Source organism: Haliaeetus albicilla, chromosome 16, assembly GCF_947461875.1.
Source record: "Haliaeetus albicilla chromosome 16, bHalAlb1.1, whole genome shotgun sequence".
Classification (NCBI taxonomy): domain Eukaryota; kingdom Metazoa; phylum Chordata; class Aves; order Accipitriformes; family Accipitridae; genus Haliaeetus; species Haliaeetus albicilla.
In genome coordinates, this window is record NC_091498.1 from 13,015,922 (window position 1) to 13,037,964 (window position 22,043).

Here is a 22,043-nt window from a genome sequence, read left to right on the forward strand (position 1 = left end):
AAATGCATTTTTAATTGTACAGTGAGTTGCACAGTGTGTATTGCCTGCATCCATGTAGGGTGCCGTGGAGTCGCTTAGTGCATCCGAGTGAGGAAGCATGGACAATGTGGGATATGGCACAGCCTCTTAAGAGAGGTGGAAATGAAAAGTGTAGGAGGTATGAGAGGGGATGTTGCTCAGACCCACCAGTTGTTCCTGGCAGTGGTAATGAGGCTTCGTAAGGAAAAACTGAGCCAGAAGTAGGTGACACAAAATGTTTGGCATTAACTGTTGTTTCTTATCTATGCTGGTACCAGATCTGAATGCAAAAGGAGCAAAGTTCACTTTTCCAACCCAGGTTCTGTTTCCTTGTATAGGAAAGAAAACAGAGCAGCAGGGAGCTGGTTTTAAACAGAGCAGTTGGAAGCTGGGGCAGTGAAAAGAGTTATGAGGGTCCAAGTGCCTGTGCTTTGGTGGAGTTTGACCCTGTAGCTGCAAAGTGAAAAGTGCGTGCTCCTAAGAAGCTGTGGAGTTGGGCTGAAATCTGCAGCATGTTTCCCAGATGTCTTTGCCACTGTAGGAGAGGGACAGGTTGAGAGGAACAAACACCTGGAGAGACAGGGGGAGAGAGGTCTGGCTGTGCTGTACAAATGGGTAGGGTGAAAGCATGTCTGATACCTTGCCCTGGAACACTTCTGCCCCTATGAGGGAGAAGCAGACAGGTGAAAGACCAAGCAGATGGTTACTATTTTGCACTCCTGATATTGCATGGCAGAATAAGGTGTGTTTTGGGGTCTGGGCCATGTTTGGGTATGACCAGCTTCGTCCATGTTTCTAACCTAAGTTCCTCTTGCTGGTCGGGTGGTTGTGGCTCTCTGGTCCGAGCTGGAAAAGTGCTGTACAGCTCGGTAGGTGCATTTCAGGCAGTAATGCCATAAGCTCAACACGGGCCTGAAAATGTAGCCAGTTCCACTATGGAAGGATGTAAGCGTAAGTAGCTGCTAGTGGGGGCAGGATACTGGTCTAGTGGGAGAAGGAGGGGCAGTCAGGAATTATGCTCTGTGGAGGTTAATGGAGCATCCTTGGCAGCTCTTTAAATACAAGTATATGACTTACCAGCGTAGCTGGAGTACTAACAACAGATTCTTTGGCTCCTTCACTAATGAGATCCAGTTAAAACTGGGACCAAGAGTGGTTTGAGGCAGGAATTCCTGGGGGAGAGGTTTCTGTTTTGTGTGAAGCGGTTCACGTTTTGAGCCTCGCTGACCTGTTACCTGCCAGAGCAACAGCCACACTGCCTGTGCCGTTGTACAAGTTTTCAGGGAGTGCTCTGACCCTCAGCGACCACCACACTGCAACAATACAGAAAATAAAGAGGAAGGACATTTTGGTCAAATTTATATGCTAACAGAGTCAGCTGGCAGATGCCAGCCATGCTGGCATTTCTGGCATGCCAGCCAGTGAGCAGGACTTCTGGAGTGCTGGACCAGGCAGGCATGAGTCATGGCTTGTGAATGTCAGTATTTCTTCCTAGCTTTGGTGGAATCCAGAAGGGAGGAATTCATATCCCATATCTCCCCCTCAGATTGCCCTGGAAACAGAGGTCATTTGTTCTTTTTGTCTGTGGTCACTGTAAGCTGCACGCAGAGCTCCTGGGGAGGTGGTGAGGAGCTCTCTGTACAGTCACAGCGGTGTATGATGAGTGTAGAAGCTGTGCACATGGACACATCCATGGCAAGCACTGCCTTGGAGCAGCCAGCTCTGGAGCAAGAAGGGGTCTCAGGTGTGTGCATGTCGAGTGCTGTGCGCAAGGAACGTGCATATGGGAAAGTGTTGGGCTTTGTGCTTGTGGGTTCGGCTGTTGTAGCATAGAAGGGATGAGTCCAGTCCTGTGTGGAAGTACAACTCGCTGAGGAGTTGAGCTGCCAGCGAGCTGGAAGCTGTGGTTAGTTGCAGGTCCCCTCTTGCTATATGGAGTAGCCCTTTTCCGTCTTTGTTGGGAGACTTGACTTAGGTGAGAGGTCTGCCAGAGGTGAGATGAGGGGTTTGATGTGGTCTCCAATTTACCTTGCCCACTTGGAGGGTTTTTGGAGAGACAAATTTCCTGTTATCAGGAGGACCTCTTTCTGTATTTGGGGAGGAGGAACTGTCAGGCTGGTTTCTGCACCTTCGAGTCCCAGTTTGCTGTTTTTTTTCCTCCTCCTGAGTAGGGGAAGAGTACAGGAAAGAGTACAAGCATCCCACTGAGCTCTGGTGCTGTATGTGGGGAATGAGGCTGCACTCAGCCTCCGGGAACAAAGGCCTGCTCTATCCATTGTGTGTTCCCCAGTGCTTACCTCCAGCATGTGCAATGTGTCCCAACACAGGAAAAAGGGAATTTAAACCACTGTGCTGACACCAGAAGAAAATCCTAGTTGCTGACTTCACTGGGCCATTTGCCCTCAGAGTTGGTCAGGCACTGGTGGAGCATGGATCCTGACTCACAGGTGTGCTGCAAGAAGCCTGGAAGGAGGGAAAATCAGACACAGTTGCAGAGGAAAAACTTCACTTTCACTGTGTCACGAGCTTTACTTTGGCTGCATCTGTGTCCATGTGGAAGAAAACCACCTTTTAGGAAAAAGGGAAGCTAACTTAGATGAGAGCAGTGAGAGTATCCAAATTAAATTATTGTAGTTATATCAGCATAATTCTTATCAACAGTATATTTACAAGTGTGTAAGTGGGAAGCAAATTTCCCTGTGTACGAAGGGCATAACTGCTGCAGATCAGCAGTATCCTCCCAATTTTTGACATGGATAACCATGTCTGGCCAGCCCAAGTCCCCTTCCCCTGTATCACCCTGACCAAATAGTCTTTTTTGTTTTCCTGTGTCTGTGCAGGAAAACTGACTTGGTTACCAAGTCAGATGCTGCTACCACTGCAGTGAGGAGTTTTCTGAGTGGTAGGAAGGTGGCCCTGACACCAGGGCAGTCAGTGCTGAAATACCCTTTCATCTGAGGTCAGTCATAGGAGGATTATTTTCTGTGCCAGAATTGCCCTGGTTACTTCCAGCGCCAATTTTAGAGTTTTATCTAATTTCTTCAAAAGCAAGAAGTGACTTTTGTTTTTGGGGTTCCTCATCCTTTGATATCCTAGAGGGACCTCATTTTCACAGTGGGCATTAGTACTGACCGAAACTCAGGTCAAAGTGAAGGTAGTTACTCAGTTTCTTCAGAAACTTTTGGCTGTGTTGTTACTGGATTTTCTCTTGAGTATTTTTTGCTTTTAATGTTTAAGGACTTAGTGAGTGGCTTAACCTACAAATGAACCATGCTGTGGACTGCTTTCCCCCTCCTGCTCACTAATGGCATGGGGTGCGTTGAGACGGATAATGAGTCTGCCCCACGCCGGATGTTTGTCATGTTCCTGTCTCTTACACACAGAGGAAAATGCTCTGCTGCTTTCTGCTGAGCTCAAAGTAGTCTGAATGCTGAGTATGTGCCAGTAACGTTTGGAGAGGCTCCTGAGGGAACAAAGTATGTCGTTTCTCCCAACTCCTGAAGTCTTCTTTAGTCTTCCTGGTGTTTGAGGGTTAATCCAGGGTGTCTGAGAGTTGTAGAATGGACTTCTTTTAGCCTTTAAAATTTTAACCTTTAAAATGACAGGAGATCAGATGAGATGATATGGTCCCTCTTGACTTGAAAATTGACCTCCACGGTGGTGGGGGGTGGGGTGGGGAGGATTAAGTTTCAAACTCCTTTTAGGCTTTCCTTTAATGAAGCTTGTTCATATAGTGCTAGGGTAACCTGAGGGTGGGTTGGTGGAGAAATCCTCTGCAGGATTTCCCAGCTTTGGTTGAAGTCCAGCTAGTTTATGCTGGCCTCTTGTTAGAGGAACCCTTTCCCAGTTACTTATTCCTGCCAGCTCTAAATGAAGTGGATGATACGCTGAGGCAGACTTGCCAAAGTTTCTGTACTGTTCATAGCTCTGTACCCTTCATGGAGGCCTGCCCTTTCCCTGTGTGTTTATTTGAAGCAGCGGAGAGGACCCGAGCAAGCCCAGCTCCCTGTTCCTCTGTGTGCAGGTCTGTATACAGACTGGTGGAGTGAGGTGTTTCAGGGAAGTGGTTGATGGCTTGGGGCTGGGGGATTTCTTTAAAACTTGTTAGCATGTGCTCTGGAGTCAGGGACCTTTTCTCTTTTTCCCTTGCCCCCAGCCTTGGCAAAGGGCCAGCAAGTAATTGCCTTGGGGACAGCCCTTGCCTCCCAGTTATTTATTCACCTGCTGGTGCCTCCCTGTCAAGTTTGCAGGCTGGTCTAAAAACATCTGCGTGAATGGTTTTGGTGGAGTCATTAAAACCTGCTACACAAGAGCAAAGGGGAAGGAGGAGTAATGTTTTATTTTTGGCTGGAGGTTGTTTAATTTTCACTGGAAGAATGGTCCTTTACAAGGCAGCCTTAAGCAACTTGGATTGAGCATTGTTTCCAGCATTGCTCCTATAGGAAAGGAGACAGCTAGTTCCTATGAGTGTGGACTTTCAGCTCTGGGAAATGAAATGTCACTTAATTTGCCCTTGACTGTGCTTGATATTTGATCTGACTCTAGTAAAGTGTTTTTAGCTCTGGGGAGAAATATAACTCCTCAAAGCATTCAATGATCACTCTAAAACACCCTCAGAGACACAGACATCAGGGCTATATAAGGACTGATGGTCAGAAGAGACTTCTTGGCCATTCCTGGCGCTGCTGTTACCGAAGCGGGTAATTCCAGGCATGAGAGTGTTCCCACATGAGGTGGCTGTCCTGGGTAGGAAGGGAGGCTTCTGAAGATGGCACCGATATCTCTCTAGCTGCCATGCTGAGGTGAGAGCTGCTGTCACCTCGTTCTGTGGCTGCATCATGTTCCCTTTTGTCGGTGCACTGGGGTGCTGCAGGGTGCATTGCCCCATTCCTAGAACTGGAGGTACCAGCACTATCGCTGACATGCTGAGAAGTTTCCTCTGGCATGGGTGGCACCAGTCCTGAGCTAATCAGCAACATGGCTGAAGCGATAAGACTGCTATCCTTAGTTTCCACTGTCAAATCCCTTCTCAGCTGCTTTTAAAATGTGATTTTTGTGGAGTCGAAACTGAGGCAGGCAGCCTGGGAGAGACCTGTGGGCTGACTCCAGACTTTTGCTTTGCTTGTTTATGCTGCAGAAAGCACGAACAGGAACAGCCTACTCAAAGCAAAACAAGTTTTGTACAAAAGCTAAAGCTGGTGCCAGCTTTTTGTGCACTTCTTGCTTTGTACTATCTGCAGTCAGGTGTGTCAGGCACAGGTAGGGCAGTGCTAACAAGTAGCTTGAAAACTTTGCGTTTTACAGCTTTGCGTTCTGCAATGGTCTTCCAGAGGACAGAACAGCTCAGTGGGTGGAGGATGGGTGTTGAGATGTGAGGAGAGCAAATCCACCCCTTCTCTCTGCTGGGGGAGTCACTTGAACTCTCTGTGCTCCTACTATATCGTGCTACCTTTTTTTTTTTCTTTGTTGGGATGCTTTAAGGAGGCAAAGGATCTTTCAGGCAGTGAGATTATAGAACGCTGTGTCATAGAGAGGCTAGAAGTGTACCCTGTGGTGACACACCAGCTGCCTGCCCTCTCTTCCAAAAACTGCTGCACATATTTTAGATGGTGGGATTAAAGTCCCACGATTCATTCATGAGCCCGGTGAGGTGAAGATGATGGCCTGCCATGGGATATGCACCTGATACTGTGGGTAGGTAGAAAATCTACTGGTTTTTAGCTAGTCACTTTTTCACTGCACAGATTTGTAGGAAATGAAACTGAAAGTACCTCTGCAATGAGACTGCAAACAAATTTTGAGTGACTGTGCACTATCTACAACACAGCATGTGTTCTTAGGTTAGTATTTGCCCTGAGCTCAAACCACGGTGTAAAAACCCAGCTATTGGTAGAGAGTGAACAAATGGTTATCATCGCTGCATTATTTGGAGAGCGCTTTGTTGTGGTTTAACCCCAGCTGGCAACTAAGCACCATGCAGCCACTCACTCACTCCAACCCCCCCCCCCCCCCCGTGGGATTGGGGAGAGAATCGAGGGGGGGTAAAAAAGTAAAACTTGTGGGTTGAGATAAAGACAGTTTAGTAGGACAGAAAAGGAAGGGGAAATACTACTACTAATAATAAGAGAATATACAAAACAAGTGATGCACAATACAGTTGCTCACCACCCATCGACTGATGCCCAGCCAATCCCTGAGCCACCATGCCCGTGCCAGCCAACTCCCCCCAGTTTATATACTGGGCATGATGTCACATAGTATGGAATACCCCTTTGGCCAGTTTGGGTCAGCTGTCCTGGCTGTGTCCCCTCCCAACTTCTTGTGCCCCTCCAGCCTTCTTGCTGGCTGGGTATGAGAAGCTGAAAAATCCTTGACTTTAGACTAAACGCTACTAAGCAACAACTGAAAACGTCAGTGTGTTACCAACATTCTTCTCATCCTAAATCCAAAACACAGCACTATACCAGCTACTAAGAAGAAAATTAACTTTATTGCAGCCAAAACCAGGACAGATTTGAACTGATGTACAGAATTGCCTGAGTAGGCTTTGTGGGAGCTGGGAGGATTTTTAGTGCTTATTGGCTTGGTCCTAGTACTGGCATGGCTACAGGGCAGGGAGGTTTTGTGAGCACTCCCTGAAAACACTGAGGACCCAGTGGCTTTGCTTCTCAGAGCTGAGCTGAAAATGAATGTAATGAATAGGAAGGGATCAGGCGGAAAGCTGATTCTGCACAAACTGTTTTGTTTAGAAATGCAGTATAATGCTACTGTTAAGTTCTTCAGTGTGGACAAAGCCCTGCTTTAAAAAAAAAAAAAAAAAAAAAAATGCAAAAAACCCCACAATGCCCGTGAACAGAGTTGGGAAAATAGAATTTAAAATGCCAGTAGTAGGCTGCAGTGAAGAGTTTGTCTTGTCTGTTGGCTAACCCTGACCTATCTGAACTATTGTTCCTCATCATGGCAAACCCTCATTGCTATGAGCTGTCTGCAAACACATGCCAGGCACTGATTTCTGGTGCTTCAAGAGAGAGAAAAGAGACGGTTATTGTTCCTCTCCTCAGTTCAATGACTAGTGAAGTGGTTCCTGTGTATAAATAGCGTAAAGTGCTTCGGGATCCTTCAGGATAAAGGAGGCCTTATGAGATACAAGAGGATGTTGTTTGATGCAAGGAGTTCCCGTTGGTCGCGCAGTGCATGCTGGTCTCTGGCCTGCCTTCCAGCTCCCAATGGGGACTGGGTGCTTGGAGGGGCCATTTGCTTCCCTGGTCATCCACTTCTGGAAGCAGCAGATGGGGGCTTTCTGCTCTCAGGATGTGGCTGGCTGCATATGTTTTGTTAGGACCAGAAAGCCCTGTGAAGGGTTTTTTGTTTGCTTTGTAGTGGAACAGTGCTAGAGCACAGACACATGCAGTCCTGGGCATGCTCTATCGCTCTTTCTTTCAGTCTCATGCTTTCTTTTTCTTAATGGTTGTGAAATTGGTTTTATGCTAAGGTCCCTTTTATCCTCAAGGATCCCGAAGTCAGCCACAACCTTGCCCAGGTTTGACTAACCCCCTCATAGAACATTTAATTCGCAGGTATGTGTGTGGTGCTGGACATGTAAACCCTTGCCGAGTCTGAAATGTATGCTTATTGTTACTTCAGTAAGTCCCTCCCCTGGGGAGTAAACAGTCTCAGGAAAATTAGCAGAAGGGCTAAGCGCTTTTCTGAGAGACAGCTCTTGTCTCAAAGAGCAGATGGCTCCTCAGGTGTATTAGGCACACAGTTCCTCACCGGACACCTGACTCTCATCAAAATTAGCAGGAGTTAAGGGTCTACATCTCTCTTGAGGGGTCTATTCAAAATGCAGCAGCTCGAGCCAGGGTAGAAGAAAGGAGGGATTTGGCAAGCATCCCAAGGGGTGACAGCAGGACTGTGATGTGCCTGTGGAGATGATTCCTAGACCCAGACAGTGTTGAGGTGAGATCCTCCCAAACTCCCAGGATGGAATCTTGCTTATCCTCTCTGAGTTCTTCAGAAAGGTGCTCTCCCCATTGAGAGGTAGAGCCAGGCAGGGTCTGCCAAAGATGGCCAAGAGATCTTCCTTCTTGTTGAATGTAGGTGGCTTTCTAAGTTGTCTCCACTTCTCCCAGAACCACCGTGCACCTTCCTGGTAGGAGTAGATGATGTGGCTGGAAAACATTGCTTTGTATTCCTCACTTCTCAGCAGCCCCTAAAAGGCTTGGGGCGAGATCCTTTTGTGCTAGGTACTGTACAGTCAATACTTCATGCCCTCAGCAGCACATCATCAGTTTAGACAACAGGCAGAAGGAGATAAAGGCAGTTTCCAAGCTGTGGTCTGGGGAATCTCATTCAGCAGTGCCAAATGAGTTGAGCGTCCATGTAAAGGGTCAGGGAGGAGTGTTTTGGACCAAAAACTATTCTGTGTGCCTGCTCCACACACAAGTATCAATGACAATTCCTGAGAAGAAGCTTTTTTGCCTCAGTGGATGTCTGGCTCATGTTTTGCCTTCTCCCCAGCCCTAGAGGCATGAGTACTTTGACTTTCCAGCATGTTCCAACATGCTGAGATGGAAAGCAAAACATTCAGCTTTGCGTCCTGGGTCGGCTTTCTCTTCTGAAAGGGCAGGAGTGGGGGAGCAGCATGAAGCAGATGGATAAATGGTAGGGCACAAGGGCTGCTTGAGGAGAGTTTGGGCCCAGCCGTGGGACTGAGGATGCTTCAGAGATATTGCTTGCTTTGCAGATGATTGTGCTGCCTGTGCCTTCCCTCCACTCCCCAGTTCCTCAGAAAGCTCTGTTGTCTGATCTTTAATTAATGATTCCAGGGCTTTGTTTGGCCTGCTTCTCAATGGCTCAAGTGCTGGGATTTCCACTGTTTCTCTCGACATGTTTTTGTGGTCTAGAGGCTACACAGTAATGTGAATCAACAAGTTTCTAGCTCTTACTAGAGCATTCCTTTTCATAGGGAATGGAAGCAGGGGTAATCCAAGCTGATTATAAATGAAGGTGTGTTGCCCATACTATGCTAGGTAAAGGCCTGCAGGAACCTCCCCTTGAAGATAATAGGAAGTTAAAATGGTTATGAATTGTGTTAAATTTGATCTGCTAATAAAAAGTAACTTTTTCTCTTCCCAGCTGGTTTGCAAACATCCCATTATCCCACCCAGGCAAGTCAGGAAGTATTACTGTTTCCATATCCCGGTACCAGCAACAGATAGGAGTTTAAGCCTTAGGCTGTGAAGTAGGTTAGTGTCAGGGTGTAGATCAAAGGGTCATTAATTCAGTGTCCAAACAGGTTAGGGAGGGAGAATTGGTATTCTCCTCTCCATCCTGTTGCCTGCAATGCCAATGGAAACAGATTGCAGGGAGAATTGAACCTACCTGCTGTGGGATGAGGATGAGATGGCTGAGGATGTGGCAGCACAAACGACTGCAAAAAGTTTGGGACCCTCTATCTTAGAAAAGCACTGGACAGAGGGGATGCTAGAGGCCATTTTCCAGTACAGCTGCCTTATGCAGCCTAGCTGCCTCCACAGAAATGACAAACCGTAGGATGACACACCAAGGTTAGAGGGACGGGTTGCTAGCAAGGGCCCTCAGCCTGTTGCTCTGCAATGTGCTGGGTATACTGGAGCACACTTGAAGTCTTACAAAGAGGAGCCAGGGGCTCCTGAGGTAATAGGAGCCAACAGAGAAACACTGGTGAAACATGTCAAAGGAATTAGGGTGTGTTCCTCTAAAAAGATGACACGGCCAACATCCCAGCTGAAGTGCCTCCGCACCGATGTATGGAGCATGGGCAGCAAACAGGACAAGTTGGAAGCCATGGTGCTGCTAGAAAGCTACGATCTACTTGTCATTACTGAAACTTGGTGGGACAAATGACTGGAGTGCTGCTGTCGATGACTACAAGCTGTTCAGAAGGGGCAGGTGAGGAAGGAGGGACAGAGGGGTTGCCCTCTATGTCAAGAAACGGATAGATTGTGAAGAGCTGTCTCTGAAGAATAGCCACAAGCAGGTTGCAAGCTTATGGGTAAGAATTAGAGATCAAGCCAACAAAGGGAACCTTGTGGTTGGTGTTTACTACAGGCTGCCTGATCAGGGAGAGCCTACTGATGAAGTCTTCTTACTCCAGCTACAGGAGGCTTGCAGGCTCTCATCCTGCTGGGAGGCTTCAGCCACCCCAACATCTGCTGGTAAAGTAGCATGGCGAGCTGTAGACAATCTGGGAGACCCCTGGAGTGCATTGAATATAACTTCTTAAGCCAGGTAATAGACAGCCCTACGAGAGGGGATGCATTACTGGACCTGTTGGTGACCAACACAAGTGAGCTAATTGGTGACATCAGGATTGGAGGCAGCCTGGGCTGCAGTGATCACGCACTGGTGGAGTTTGCAGTCCTGAGGGATATGGGTTGTGCAAAGACTGAAGTCGGGACCCTGAATTTTAGGAAAGCAAAATTCCAGCTGTTCAAGGAGTTAGTAGTACCCCCTGGGAAACTGCTATCAGTGACAAGGGAGTAGAACGGAGCTGGCAGATCTTTAAGGATGCTTTCCATAAAGCACAAGAGCTCTCGATTCCCAGGTGTAAGAAGTCAAGGACACCAAGAGACTGGCATGGATGAGTTGAGACCTGCTGGTCAAGCTAAAGGGCAAGAAGGAAATGCACAGGCAGTGGAAGCAGGGACAGGTGTCCTGGGAAGAGTATAGGGACATTGCCCAGTTGTGTAGGGATGGGGTCAGGAAAGCCAAGGCGTGGCTGGAGCTGAACTTGGCAAGGGATGCAAAGAATAATAAGAAGGGATTCTATAGGTATGTCAGCCTGAAAAGGAAGGTCAAAGAAAGTGTATCCCCCCAACGAACATGACTGGCAAACTGGTAACAACAGACGAGGAGAAGGTTGAGGTACTCAACAACTTTTTTGTCTCAGTCTTCACTGGCAACCTCTCTTCCCCCACTTCTCGAGTGGATGGACCTCGAGGCAGGGACTGGGGGAGCAAAGTCCCTCCCACTGTAAGAGAAGATCAGGTTTGAGACCACCTGCGGAACCTGAACATACATAAGTCTATGGGACCTGATGAGATGCATCCCAGAGTCCTGAGGGAATTGGCTGATGTAGTTGCCAAGCCACTCTCCATGGTACTTGAAAAGTCACGGCAGTCAGGTGAAGTCCTTGGAGACTGCGAAAAGGGAAACATTGCACCCATTTTTAAAAAGGTTGGAAAGGAGGAGCCTGGGAACTACTGACCTGGCAGCCTCACCTCTGTGCCTGGGAAGATCATGGAACACATCCTCCTAGAAGCTGTGTTAAGGCACATGGAGGACAGGGAGGTGATTCGAGAAAGCCAGCATGGCTTCACCAAGGGCAAGTCTTGCCTGACCAACCTAGTAGCCTTCTATGATGGAGTGACTACACCAGTGGACAAGGGAAAAGCTACGGGTGTCATCTGTCTGGACTTTTGTAAGGCCTTTGACACGGTCCCCCACAACATCCTTCTCTCTAAATTGGAGAGATATGGATTTGATGGGTGGACTGTTTGGTGGATAAGGAATTGGTTGGATCGTCGCATCCATAGTGGTCATAGAGAGCATAGTGGTCAATGACTCAAAGTCCAGATGGAGATCAGTGACGAGTGGTGTCCCTCAGGGGTCCATACTGGGACCAGTACTGTTTAATGTCTTCATCAGTGACATGGACAGTGGGATTGGGCGCACCCTCAGCAAGTTTGCAGATGACACCATGCTGAGTGGTGCGGTTGACACACCTGAGGGATGGGATGCCATCCAGAAGGACCTGGACACACTCTAGAAGTGGGCCCATGTGAACTCCGTGAAGTTCAACAGGGCCAAATGCAAGGTCCTGCACCTGGGTCGGGGCAAACTCTGGTATCAATAGAGGCTGAAGGATGAAGGGATTGAGAGCAGCCCTTTTGAGAGGGACTTGGTGGTTCTGGTGGATGAAAAGCTGGACATGAGCTGGCAATGTGCGCTTGCAGCCCAGAAAGCCAACCGTACCGTGGGCTGCATCAAAAGAACCGTGGGTCAACATGTTGAGGGAGGTGATTGTTCCCCTCTACTCTGGTGAGACCCCACCTGCAGTACTGCGTCCAGCTGTGGGGTCCTCAGTACAGGAAAGCCATGGACCTGTTGGAGCAGGTCCAGAGGAGGGCCACAAAAATGGTCAGAGGGCTGGAACACCTCTCCTATGAGGAAGGGCTGAAAGAGCTGGGGTTGTTCAGCCTGGAGAAGAGAGGTCTCTGGGGATACCTTACTGTGGCCTTTCAATAGTTAAAGGGGGCTTATAAGAAAGATGGGGACAGAGTTTTTAGTAGGGCCTGTTGTGACAGGACAAGGGGTAATGATTTTAAACTAAAGGAGGGTGGATTCAGGCTAGATGTAAGGAAGAAATTTTTTATGATGAGGGTGGTGAAACACTGGAAGAGGTTGCCGAGAGAGGCTGTAGAAGCCCCATCCCTGGAAGTGTTCAACGTCAGGCTGGACGGGACTCTGAGCAACCTGATCTAGTTGAAGATGTCTCTGCTCATCGCTGGGGGTGGGGGTTGGACTAGATGACCTTTAAAGGTCCCTTCCAACCCAAACCAATCTATGATTCTATGATAAATGTAGTAAGGTTGTAGAGAAATACCTCCTGTTAAGTTTGAAGGCACCTTCCTGTGGCTTCTTGCTTATCTGAGGGAAGTACTGTGCATTTACTGGGAGGTTGAATCCTTGCTCTAGGAGGGCTGGCAGTGGCAGATGAATTCAGGGGAGCTGTTTTCCAGCAGAGCCTACCATGGTGCTTAGGACCTGTGTCTTGATTATGCTTCAGCAGGGACAGAGGCTGAAGAAAATGGTGACTCTAGCACACCTTTCTCTACAGGGGCCCTGCTCTGGTTCATACTCTATATCCTGGGGCTTGTACGCCCTGGGAGCAGAGGATGGATGTACACAATGAGTTCTGGTACTGTCTGCCCACCTCTTTCCTCTTCCCAGGCAGCTCCCATGGGAGGGCTCGGAGCAATGATCACTTCAAGGCACTAACACCAGCTAGGGCTTCACACTGCACAGAAGGGTCTTCTTCCTGAGCTTTCTCATGGAGTTACTTTCAGGCCTTTTGCACCAGAACGAGCTGTTGTTGTGGTGTGTACACAGCCATGACAGAAATGATAGCAGCATTTACAGGTTGCAGCAGTGAATATAAACTTGTTCTAACAGCTTCCTACCATCAGAAGGTCTTCATGCCCTTCACTGCCGCAGTTTGGCTCTCCTCCATTACCCAGTGCACACTTTGCAGTTTAATCAAATGCATTCATAAGGTGTATTCTGAAATCACATGCTCTCTATTAAAAGGAGGACTTGATGGCAAAGTATATTATCTAATATTGATTCCTAAAATAATCTTTGACATAGTTAATAATTCTCTGCATCCTTTTCTTTTCTTCTTCAGCTGTCTGCTTTCCTGAATCCAGCAGAGGACCAAAACCAGCAAGAAGAGAGGGGGTGGAAGAAAGCACTTGAAGAGGACTGAACATTTGCACTGGTGCTGTGAGCTGCTTTGGTGCTGAAAGGTCAGTGTCAAAACTGTTGACCCATGTTGGCTCTTCATTTGGGGTAGATAATGGCACTCAGTAGTTTTGTAAATTGGAGTTCTTCACTTGCAAGCTTTAGAGTTCCTTTCTCAGGAAGGCTTTACTTAATGACTTCTGCCTGCTTTCTGGGCTGTGTGAGGCGCTGGCAAGTTGATAAGCAGCTGGAGACCTTTTCTGAGGATGTTCAGTGGGTAGGTAAAGAGGTGGTGGTAGTATTTTCATCTTACAGAGAGGGAACTTAGAGAGGTCATGCTTTCAAAGGCTGGAGTTCAGCCCTGCTGGAGAATGAGTTTGCTGAAGATAATGGGTTATTGGCCCACACCTCCATTGGACATACCAAGGGGAGGATATGTCTGCTTTGTTTCCTAAAAGCTGCCTCAGGGCCAGCGTTATCTGGGCCAGCTCAGATAGGCTCCAGCATAGCTGAACCTTGCACTCCAAGCCAGCAGCGTGCCCACTGGGTGCGTGAGGTGGCTGTATTGGCAGGGGGTTGATGATGTTGGACTTGCAGCCCTTTGGGAGCTGCACTTTCATAGCAGCATAGGTGTAGCATGCTTTTCCTGCAGCAGGTCTTTCTTGTGTGTGTTGGCAAAGATGTTAGAACTTATCTAACTTCTGGCATACAAGTTATCTATGAAATAGACATCACCGGTGTGTTGGATACCAATTTTCTTGCTATCATTCAAAAATCAATACTTTAAAATAATGATGCTTTTAATGGCCCGGGAGCTATTTCATTTGCTTTGGCATTGTTTCTTCCCCATCCGTCAGATGCTGCTTTAGGGCAGGTTGTGCAGAAAAAGCCTGCAGGCCTGGCTTTCTTTGCTGTTTAAGTACTAATTAAGTACTGTTACTGTGCAAGTTGAGGCAAAGGTACCAAGCAACGTCTGTGATGACTAAATGAATGTCTAGCCAGCAGGAGTGTGTATGTGTATGCCACATGCTTTCTGAGCTGGGGTGTGGGTGTGTGCCTGTATGTGCCTTTGGGCCTGCAAATAAAAATACAGTGGTCTGATGTGGGATAACCAGAGCAAGTCCTGCCATTGAGATTTTAGGTGGCTCAGTACAACAAAACAGCTGTTTGTCCAGTGCTTGTGTTCCCAGATGCTCAGCACCTGGAACTGGAGTCAAACTGCTCAATTTCTGATGCTTTTCCATTGTCTGGTTTGTCCTAAGGGTTCAGTTTCAGTAGGATGAGAGCCCAAGAAAATCAGGCCATGGAATGGTTTCACTTTTGAAGTGACCTCTGCCTTGCCTGGCAGTTGTTCACTGTGTGTTCTTACCCAGCTGAGAGGTTGTGGCTTGCAGTCAGACAGGGCAGAATGAGCTTGCTCTTTTTCTTTTTTTCTTTTTTATTTTTTTGAGATGTTTGAATAGGTGGGTCATCCTTTCCTTCTTGCTCTTCATGTAGGTGCTTCACTATTACTCCATTCTCTTGTACTTCATTACTATAAATCTTGCAACCTTCAATGTATTTCAGCCAGCATGCCTCATAAATGGTTGCCAAAATTGCTTTACCAAGCAGTCCTCTCATTGTAAGTATGGATTTTACTAACTCCAAAAGAGGTTGTTCCAGTTCACTGGCCAGAGTAGCCTATACTGGCAAAAGCACTTTTGAGGCAGTGAAATTGTGTTGTTTTGAGATTTTTGCCAATACACCAGTCACCTGGAGCCTGTCATGCCTTACAGCTGGCATTTCTCTGTCAGTGGGGGTTCTTGGTGCAGATCCTTACAACATCACTGGATTTAGAGAAAGGTGAGGGTCCTGCACTGGGGAGGAAGAGCAGAGGCAAGGGACAGACTAAAGGACTTGCCCAAGGCACAAAGTCTGTGTCAGAGCAGAGAATTGGATTCAAGCTGTTCAACTCCCTGTTTCTTGAATTAATCTTCAAACTGTTACCTCTCCCTTTCATGTGCAGGTTCTGTTGCACTAAGTTTGTCCTTGTTTTTTCCTCCCATCTTTGTGCATTTTGTTTTAGTTAGAGCATTATTTCTCTTTGTCAGTTACATTGCAGTGTGTGAGGGCATAGTAGGAACCTGTTGTTGATTTCTGGTGAATTACATAAAAATACCTCTCTTCATTGTATGACTGAATTTCACAGCCTGTATACCATGATTGCTTGCTTAAATTTAAGTTGCTGATGAAGCTACTGTCTATTGGACTTGATCAAGTGAACTTCATTGCGGAAGTGCTTTTGGTCTTCTAACCATATTTTCAGTTAGCAAAGTGCTTCCCATTATGAAGCTTATGTCTAATTAGTATGTTTTTATGCATTTGTAAGTACATCTCTGTGGCATAGCTCGCCATTTTCTGTCCACTGGAGAGCTCGTTCGTAATTGTTGATGTGATTCAGAATAGACCTTTGCCTTGGTGTTTTAAAATAGAATATAACCATGTGTGTTAATTAATGTTGCTGCTTCTTGTCTGGTTTCAGGGGTGATTTGTGTCACTTCTGAGGGTCTGTTATAAAGGTGACTGAAGGCAAGAGACCCTGGTCACCTCAGTGAAGTCAGGATGAGGCTCCCCCTATTCATTCTGGTGCTGTGGCACAGATCAACACCTCTGTGCTTTTTGGGACCACAAGGCTCACAGCCCAAAGTCACCCTTAGCCTGCAAGGCAGATTGTGGCTCCCCTCTCCACTGACTGGGCTCTTTGGGAGAGGCATTTCACTGGTGTCTCCTGCCCTCGTTTGCTTTCTCTGAAGACCAGCGTAGCTCTCTAAAGCCTGAACCTGTTTTTGCAGGCGACAAGAGACAGCAGGCCACCCTGTGTGAGGCAAGGAGCACAAACACATGACTTCCAAAAAGAGGATCTGGAGAGAGCTGCCTTTCCCTGAATAGCTTGCTGAGTGAGTCATTAAGCATGCAGAGGCAGCCAGTGCCATCAGCTCTGCTCCTGGCTAGGAAGGATAGATCAGACGGGACAGCCCTGATTGCTTTCTGATTCATGGCCTGCTGTCCCTGCGTGAATCACCATGCTTTATAAACCTGCAGCTGTTCCCTCCCAGCTTTCTGGAAACAGACAGATCCTCTCCTCCCAGTGGTGAAGCCGAGCTGCCTGAAAGGCCTGTATGCAGCACTCGGTGGAGCAGGACCTGCAGTCTTGTGGGGAATTTCAGACTGTCATCTGAGTGCAAGTACGATCTCAGCTGTGTGTCTGCCCAGTCCTCCCCCAGAACAAGATGCAGCTTGGTCTAGGATTTCTGAGTTCTCAGATCAGAAGGAGGGACAAGTTAGCACCCCTTGCTAGGGCCCCGCACCTGCTGTATGGTAATATGTGGAAATACCTGTAGTGGCTTTTTTTTGGTGGGGGACATACTTTGAGGGGGAGGAGGAAAGGTTCCTGAAATCCTCTGGAGCAAGAGGGGAACTGGGCCGATGAGCCAGCCCAAGGACAGTAAGCATTGGTAATGTCCCCTGGCTATCAGTGATATGAACCAGGGTCAGTCTCAGCAAACCTGCGGTGCATTTTCCTCTACGTACAGCCCTGATGTTAGAAGGGGTGGGCAAAAAGCCAAGTGCAGCCCTTAGAATCTGTTACTGGAGGGCATCTCTCGGGTCTGGGCTAATGTATCTGTTTAGGGCTGTGCAGGCGTGTGTGGCTGTGGGAGCCTGCCTCGCTGCTGCCATTCCTGTTCTGTGGCTAAATGAAGCCTCTGGGAGCTGTAAATCTGTCACCTTCAATGAACATTGCGTTCACAAGGCGTCTTCTCATTGAGAATTTACAAGTCTGTTCAGTGCATACGGTACCACCAGCATCCATTCCTCCCCACTGCCCCGGGCCTTTTTGTGCTGCCACATGGTAATTAATCTGAGCATTGCTGGAGGTTCTGATCTCTTCTGAAGATAAATCTGAAAAGTTATTCTCCTTGATATATGCCACCATCTCAGAGCTGCTCCCTTTGCCAGTGAAACAGCCTGCTGCTGCCAACTGTTGTTGCCAGATGTTATTCTAGAGAAAAATGTTTTCCTGTGAAATGGTGATGGGGGACAGGCATGGGTGGCACTGTTGGCAAGTTCTCACCCTTGCCTTCCCCGTTAGCTCCATTTATTAGTTTCTAAAGCACAGGCCTTGCTGGGATTTTCAAGTGGGCTGGTGTGAAGCAAAAGGAAACAGTTCCCTGCAAACAAAATACAATTATGCTGCAGAATGGGCAGCTGCTGTTCTCGGCCTTGGTTCATCTGGCTCTAAAGCCAGATGTTAGCAATGTAGCGGCAAAGATAATACCGACTGACTGACCCAAACTGATAGCCCCTTGATGTGTGGCCTGGCTGTGTGTACCCATTGCTTGGTTTCTTTACTGTCAGGTGTTTTGCAGTGGACTTGCCAAGGTAGATAAGTGTACTGTGTGGCTGGGTTGCAGCTGCAGTGGGTCCCCAGAGGAAACTCATGTCACTTGTGGGCAGAATTTTTGTAATCTAAGCAAGCAAGAACTCCATGCCTCTGGAAAAGGGGAGAGGCTGTTTGCCTGCCTGCTTCCAGGGAGATTGCTGCTTTAGGAAAGCGTTTTGCTCTGATATGAGTGCAAGATATTTGCATTGTTCCCTGCTGGCTGGTAGGGGAGGAAAGGGATGATTTTTTAAATTGAATGCAAGAGAGGTGGTGCGGATTTTGTTGCACTTCTGCAAACTGCCTCACACAGGCGATGCTGGAAGTAATGCTCTGCCTTTGTCCTGTCTGCCTAGTCAGGCAGTGGTGAGAACATTTTTTTGAGAGGTTCAGACCTGCTGGCATCAACAGGAGGCAGTGAAGTGACATGGAACTGCACTTGCTGCAGACCTACTTCTGAGAAACCTGCTCAAGAGTGTAGCAGATACGTAACACTGCACTGGGACTGACCCACAACGAACTCCCATTCATTAGGTATCTGGAGTGGCATTTTATGCTGTCAGATCATCTGAAGCCAATGGTTAGGTTTCTTCCTCTTAGTAGCTGGGATAGCTGCCCTAGGAGACAGCTGACCAATGAGAAGGACCATGAGAAATAAGTGAGTGAAGAAGATTACTCCAACATATTGCTGGGGTTCAAAAGGATAGGGTATTTGAGTGGATAACAAGTACATTCCCAGTACAGTTGTAAAGATTAAAAATAGCCCAAACTTAGAGAGGGATCTATTTAAGGCAGTTGTAACTAATGCCAGTAAGGAAAGAATATTTTTTGGAGACTGATTATTCCCTAAATGTCAAAGACAGAGGTCTGTTGCTGCCTTCAGAAGCAGCGGTTACAGGCTGCACTCAGGAGCCAGATACTGGGATTTTCTGTTCTGGGATTTCATTTATTTCGGTTCAAACAGCAAGAAGTGAGCATGAACTATATTGAAGTTTCCTCACTTTAACATTGATCGCAGTTCATAGTTTTGGCTTGACCACTCACACAACGGTAGCTCTGATCCGTCTACTGCAAGTATTGATCTAAAGGAAAATGAGTCTCCAGAAGTGACAACAGGATGGGGAGAGAGAAGGAGGATGAAGGCAGTACAGCAAGGCCACATGCTGGTACTGTCTGCCTCCCTTTCACACTGTGAGGTCTCATGCTGTGTAGGTCACCCAAATGGACACAAGAGCTCTTTATCTAAACAAGCACTGTCTAGCATCCCTGAGGTCAGTTGAATGGCTTGCTCACTGGCTTACTTCAGCAAAAGGTTGGAAGTTTGAGTTCTTGCAGGAGGAGAGTAGTAATGCCGGCCTTTTGGGAGAAGAGGTGAGATGACTGACTGACTCAAGCTTTTCTGATTTTTTTTTTCAGGAACTTGCTGAGCCAGAAAGATGCGTGAGTATACGGAAAAGAAGGAAACATGTGGGACCATCTGTCTCAAGTACCTGCTCTTCATCTTCAACTTCTTTTTCTGGGTAGGAAACTTCAGTATATTTCAGAGGCACTGAGATGGCACTGCAGTTTTGGTGTCAGGGGTGCAGAAATCTTGGGCTTGATGAAGTCTTTGGCAAAAAGTACTGATGTCAGTAAGACACAGATTTTGTCCTGTGGGGTGAAATCCCACCCCTTGGGCTTGCCTGCCCAGGCTGCAGAAGTTATGGTTTGACACTGTAGTCTCTTGCTCTTTCTAGATCATGTTACCAAGTATAGAAAACAACAGGGAACCTGAAAACATGCTTTGTTTTTTCACCTGGCTTGCTTTTTCAGGGAACCTGAGGACTCCCCTGTGTTGTCATTCCTCCTCTCAAAATGGCAGAGGGAGTCCTTGCAGTGGAGTGGGACAGCTAGAGGAAGGATAATAAACACCTTCTTGCAGCTGGGTCCACACTAGAGCTTCCTAGAGTTGTGCTTTTCACCAGAAAGTTACTGATGCCAAAGGATTGTTTTTCCCTTTGCTACCTGGGACAGAGAATTGGAATGTCCAGGTCAGACCTTTAAGGAAAACTATCTGAGCTTACTAGAAGCTGAATAAAACCCTCTGGAAACATAAGGCTTGCAAAGAGAGAAGGGACTGCTAGGAGTCTGGTTGGCTTCTCCGTGTTCATTTGCTGCAAGGGTTAGAGTTTAACCAGCCAGGCTGTTTAGCTCCTTGACTGCTTTCTCCCTGGATGTATAGTCTAGGAAGGAGATATTGGGCATGGTTGTCATTTATTGGTAGTATTGCTCCCTGACAAATAGTGGAAAGCTTGCTGATGTAAAGCTGTTTTCTTCCCCTCTGCTGCTAGGTAGCACCCCAATAAATTAGATGGGTTTTTTGTATTTGCCCAGATAACAGTGTGGCTACTTTTGGGAAGGCTCTGGTCCAAGTATGAATTGCTGTGCACAGGTAGATGCTTCAGATAGCTTGCATCTCAGGCTGTCTGGGGTGCTAAACTAGCCACCTTGAAGCCCAGCCCCTCTCAGTGCACCAGAGGTCCTGGTGAGATCTCTGAGAAGTCCTTCCTGTAGTGTAGATCATTTTTGGCTCAGCTTGTGGAGCTGAGGCATGTCCTGGTATCCCAGTCCAGTTGCTCTGGGAAGTGAGAAAGTTCACACATCAGATGCCCTTCATTTGCTTGCTTCTGTTTCTACCCAGCTGGCTGGTGGGGCCGTGATGGCAGTGGGCACCTGGACCCTAGCTGAGAAGAGTGACTACATCAGCCTGCTCTCCTCCAGCACGTATTCGGCAACTGCTTATATTCTGGTGGTGGCTGGGGTGGTTGTCATGGTTACCGGCATCCTTGGTTGCTGTGCCACCTTCAAAGAGCGTCGGAATTTGCTAAGAGTGGTAAGTTTTGCTTGCTTGTTTTGTTTGGGGGAGGATTCACCCCATTTTCTCTTGAAACATGCTGCGAGGTAGGGAAACATCTTGGTTGTGTTCTGTACCAACCTTATTTGTCCTAGAGCAAATACCACTAAAGGCCTCCAGCTCTGAACAGCGGTGCTGCCCTTGTCCTATGGGGCAGTTTCTACTGCAGAGCATTTCCTTTCATCCACCCAAAGAATGTGCTTACCACTGTATTGTTCAAAAATACAAAGTATAGTCATAATACGTATGCTTTGTGTGAGAACGTCTATTGAAACTACTCAAAACAAAATCTCATGGCTTTTCTCTCTTCCTTCTTCCCTGCCTATCCCATATTCTCTTTTGGAAAATGGGAAGAGAGAGGAAATGAGAGACCTGTAACAAAACTGGCTTTTAATGACAGTAGATTCAGCCAAATTAACAAGGTTTTTCACTTGGTTGTTAAAAATCAGAACATTTCGAATGAACGTTTTCTTTAGTTGCAAAAAAATTATTTTAGTTTTGTTTCCACGAAAAAAGGCACACTGTTTTGATAATGTGCCTCTTCTTTTACACCTTTCCTTGTGTTACTTCCTGAACTCCCTGCTCACCTCCTTACACTGAAGTTTTTGACCAGCCCGAGGGTTTCTCTTCCACTTCCTCCCTCTCAAATCTCCTTTTCAGTGTGGAGTGTGGCAGCAGTTCCTTTTAGTATCTGGGCTACAGTGGTGAGTGTAGTGACTGAAATAACAAGTCCGTGGTTCTTTGCTTTCACAGTTACAGAAAAGGATACTTCAGCAACTCTTCACCAGCTCCTTTGCAAATCCTCATTCACCTGACTGTCCCATTTTCCCTCTTTCATTTGGATAGAGGAGCAGAAATAGGAGTTGTGAGCAAGCCTCGTGCTTGTACCACTGCTTTGAAGGCCTGGTAATCCCTGTGAGAGGCAGAGTAGGGCTAGGAAGGGAGAATAAAACACAGAGGAGGACACAGTGAGTGCATTGCTGGTGCTTGTTCATTAGGCTCCTGGTCTGTAGCAGTCCATTTTGGCCTTGCTTCACTTACTCTCCATGCCAAAGAGATCTCCCTTTGTCTTTCTGCCTCAGCCAGAAGCTATGGATGAAAATCCGGTGGGGTTTTCTTTGTTATTCTGCCACAGAAAACTGATAATTGTCTCTTCGGAACAAAAGGTCATTCTGTGTCCTTATACCACGCGTCCTTTTGGAGTGGCTG

The 22,043-nt window shown here is 47.3% G+C and overlaps 1 protein-coding gene across 2 annotated transcripts in view; it reads left to right on the top strand.

The window, feature by feature from the left end:
- CD151 (CD151 molecule (Raph blood group)) overlaps window positions 1–22,043 on the top strand; it is a 39,031-nt gene that overhangs the window by 4,389 nt on the left and 12,599 nt on the right. The window contains exons 1-4 of one of the 2 annotated variants that reach the window (XM_069803542.1): window positions 4,799–4,820; window positions 13,469–13,589; window positions 19,358–19,461; window positions 20,622–20,813. In XM_069803542.1, the coding sequence (XP_069659643.1) occupies window positions 19,378–19,461; window positions 20,622–20,813 (276 nt within the window). In that variant the 5' untranslated portion in view covers window positions 4,799–4,820; window positions 13,469–13,589; window positions 19,358–19,377. Of the gene's footprint in view, window positions 1–4,798; window positions 4,821–13,468; window positions 13,590–19,357; window positions 19,462–20,621; window positions 20,814–22,043 lie in introns of those variants that run through there. The other variant, XM_069803540.1, reaches the window with a different exon arrangement.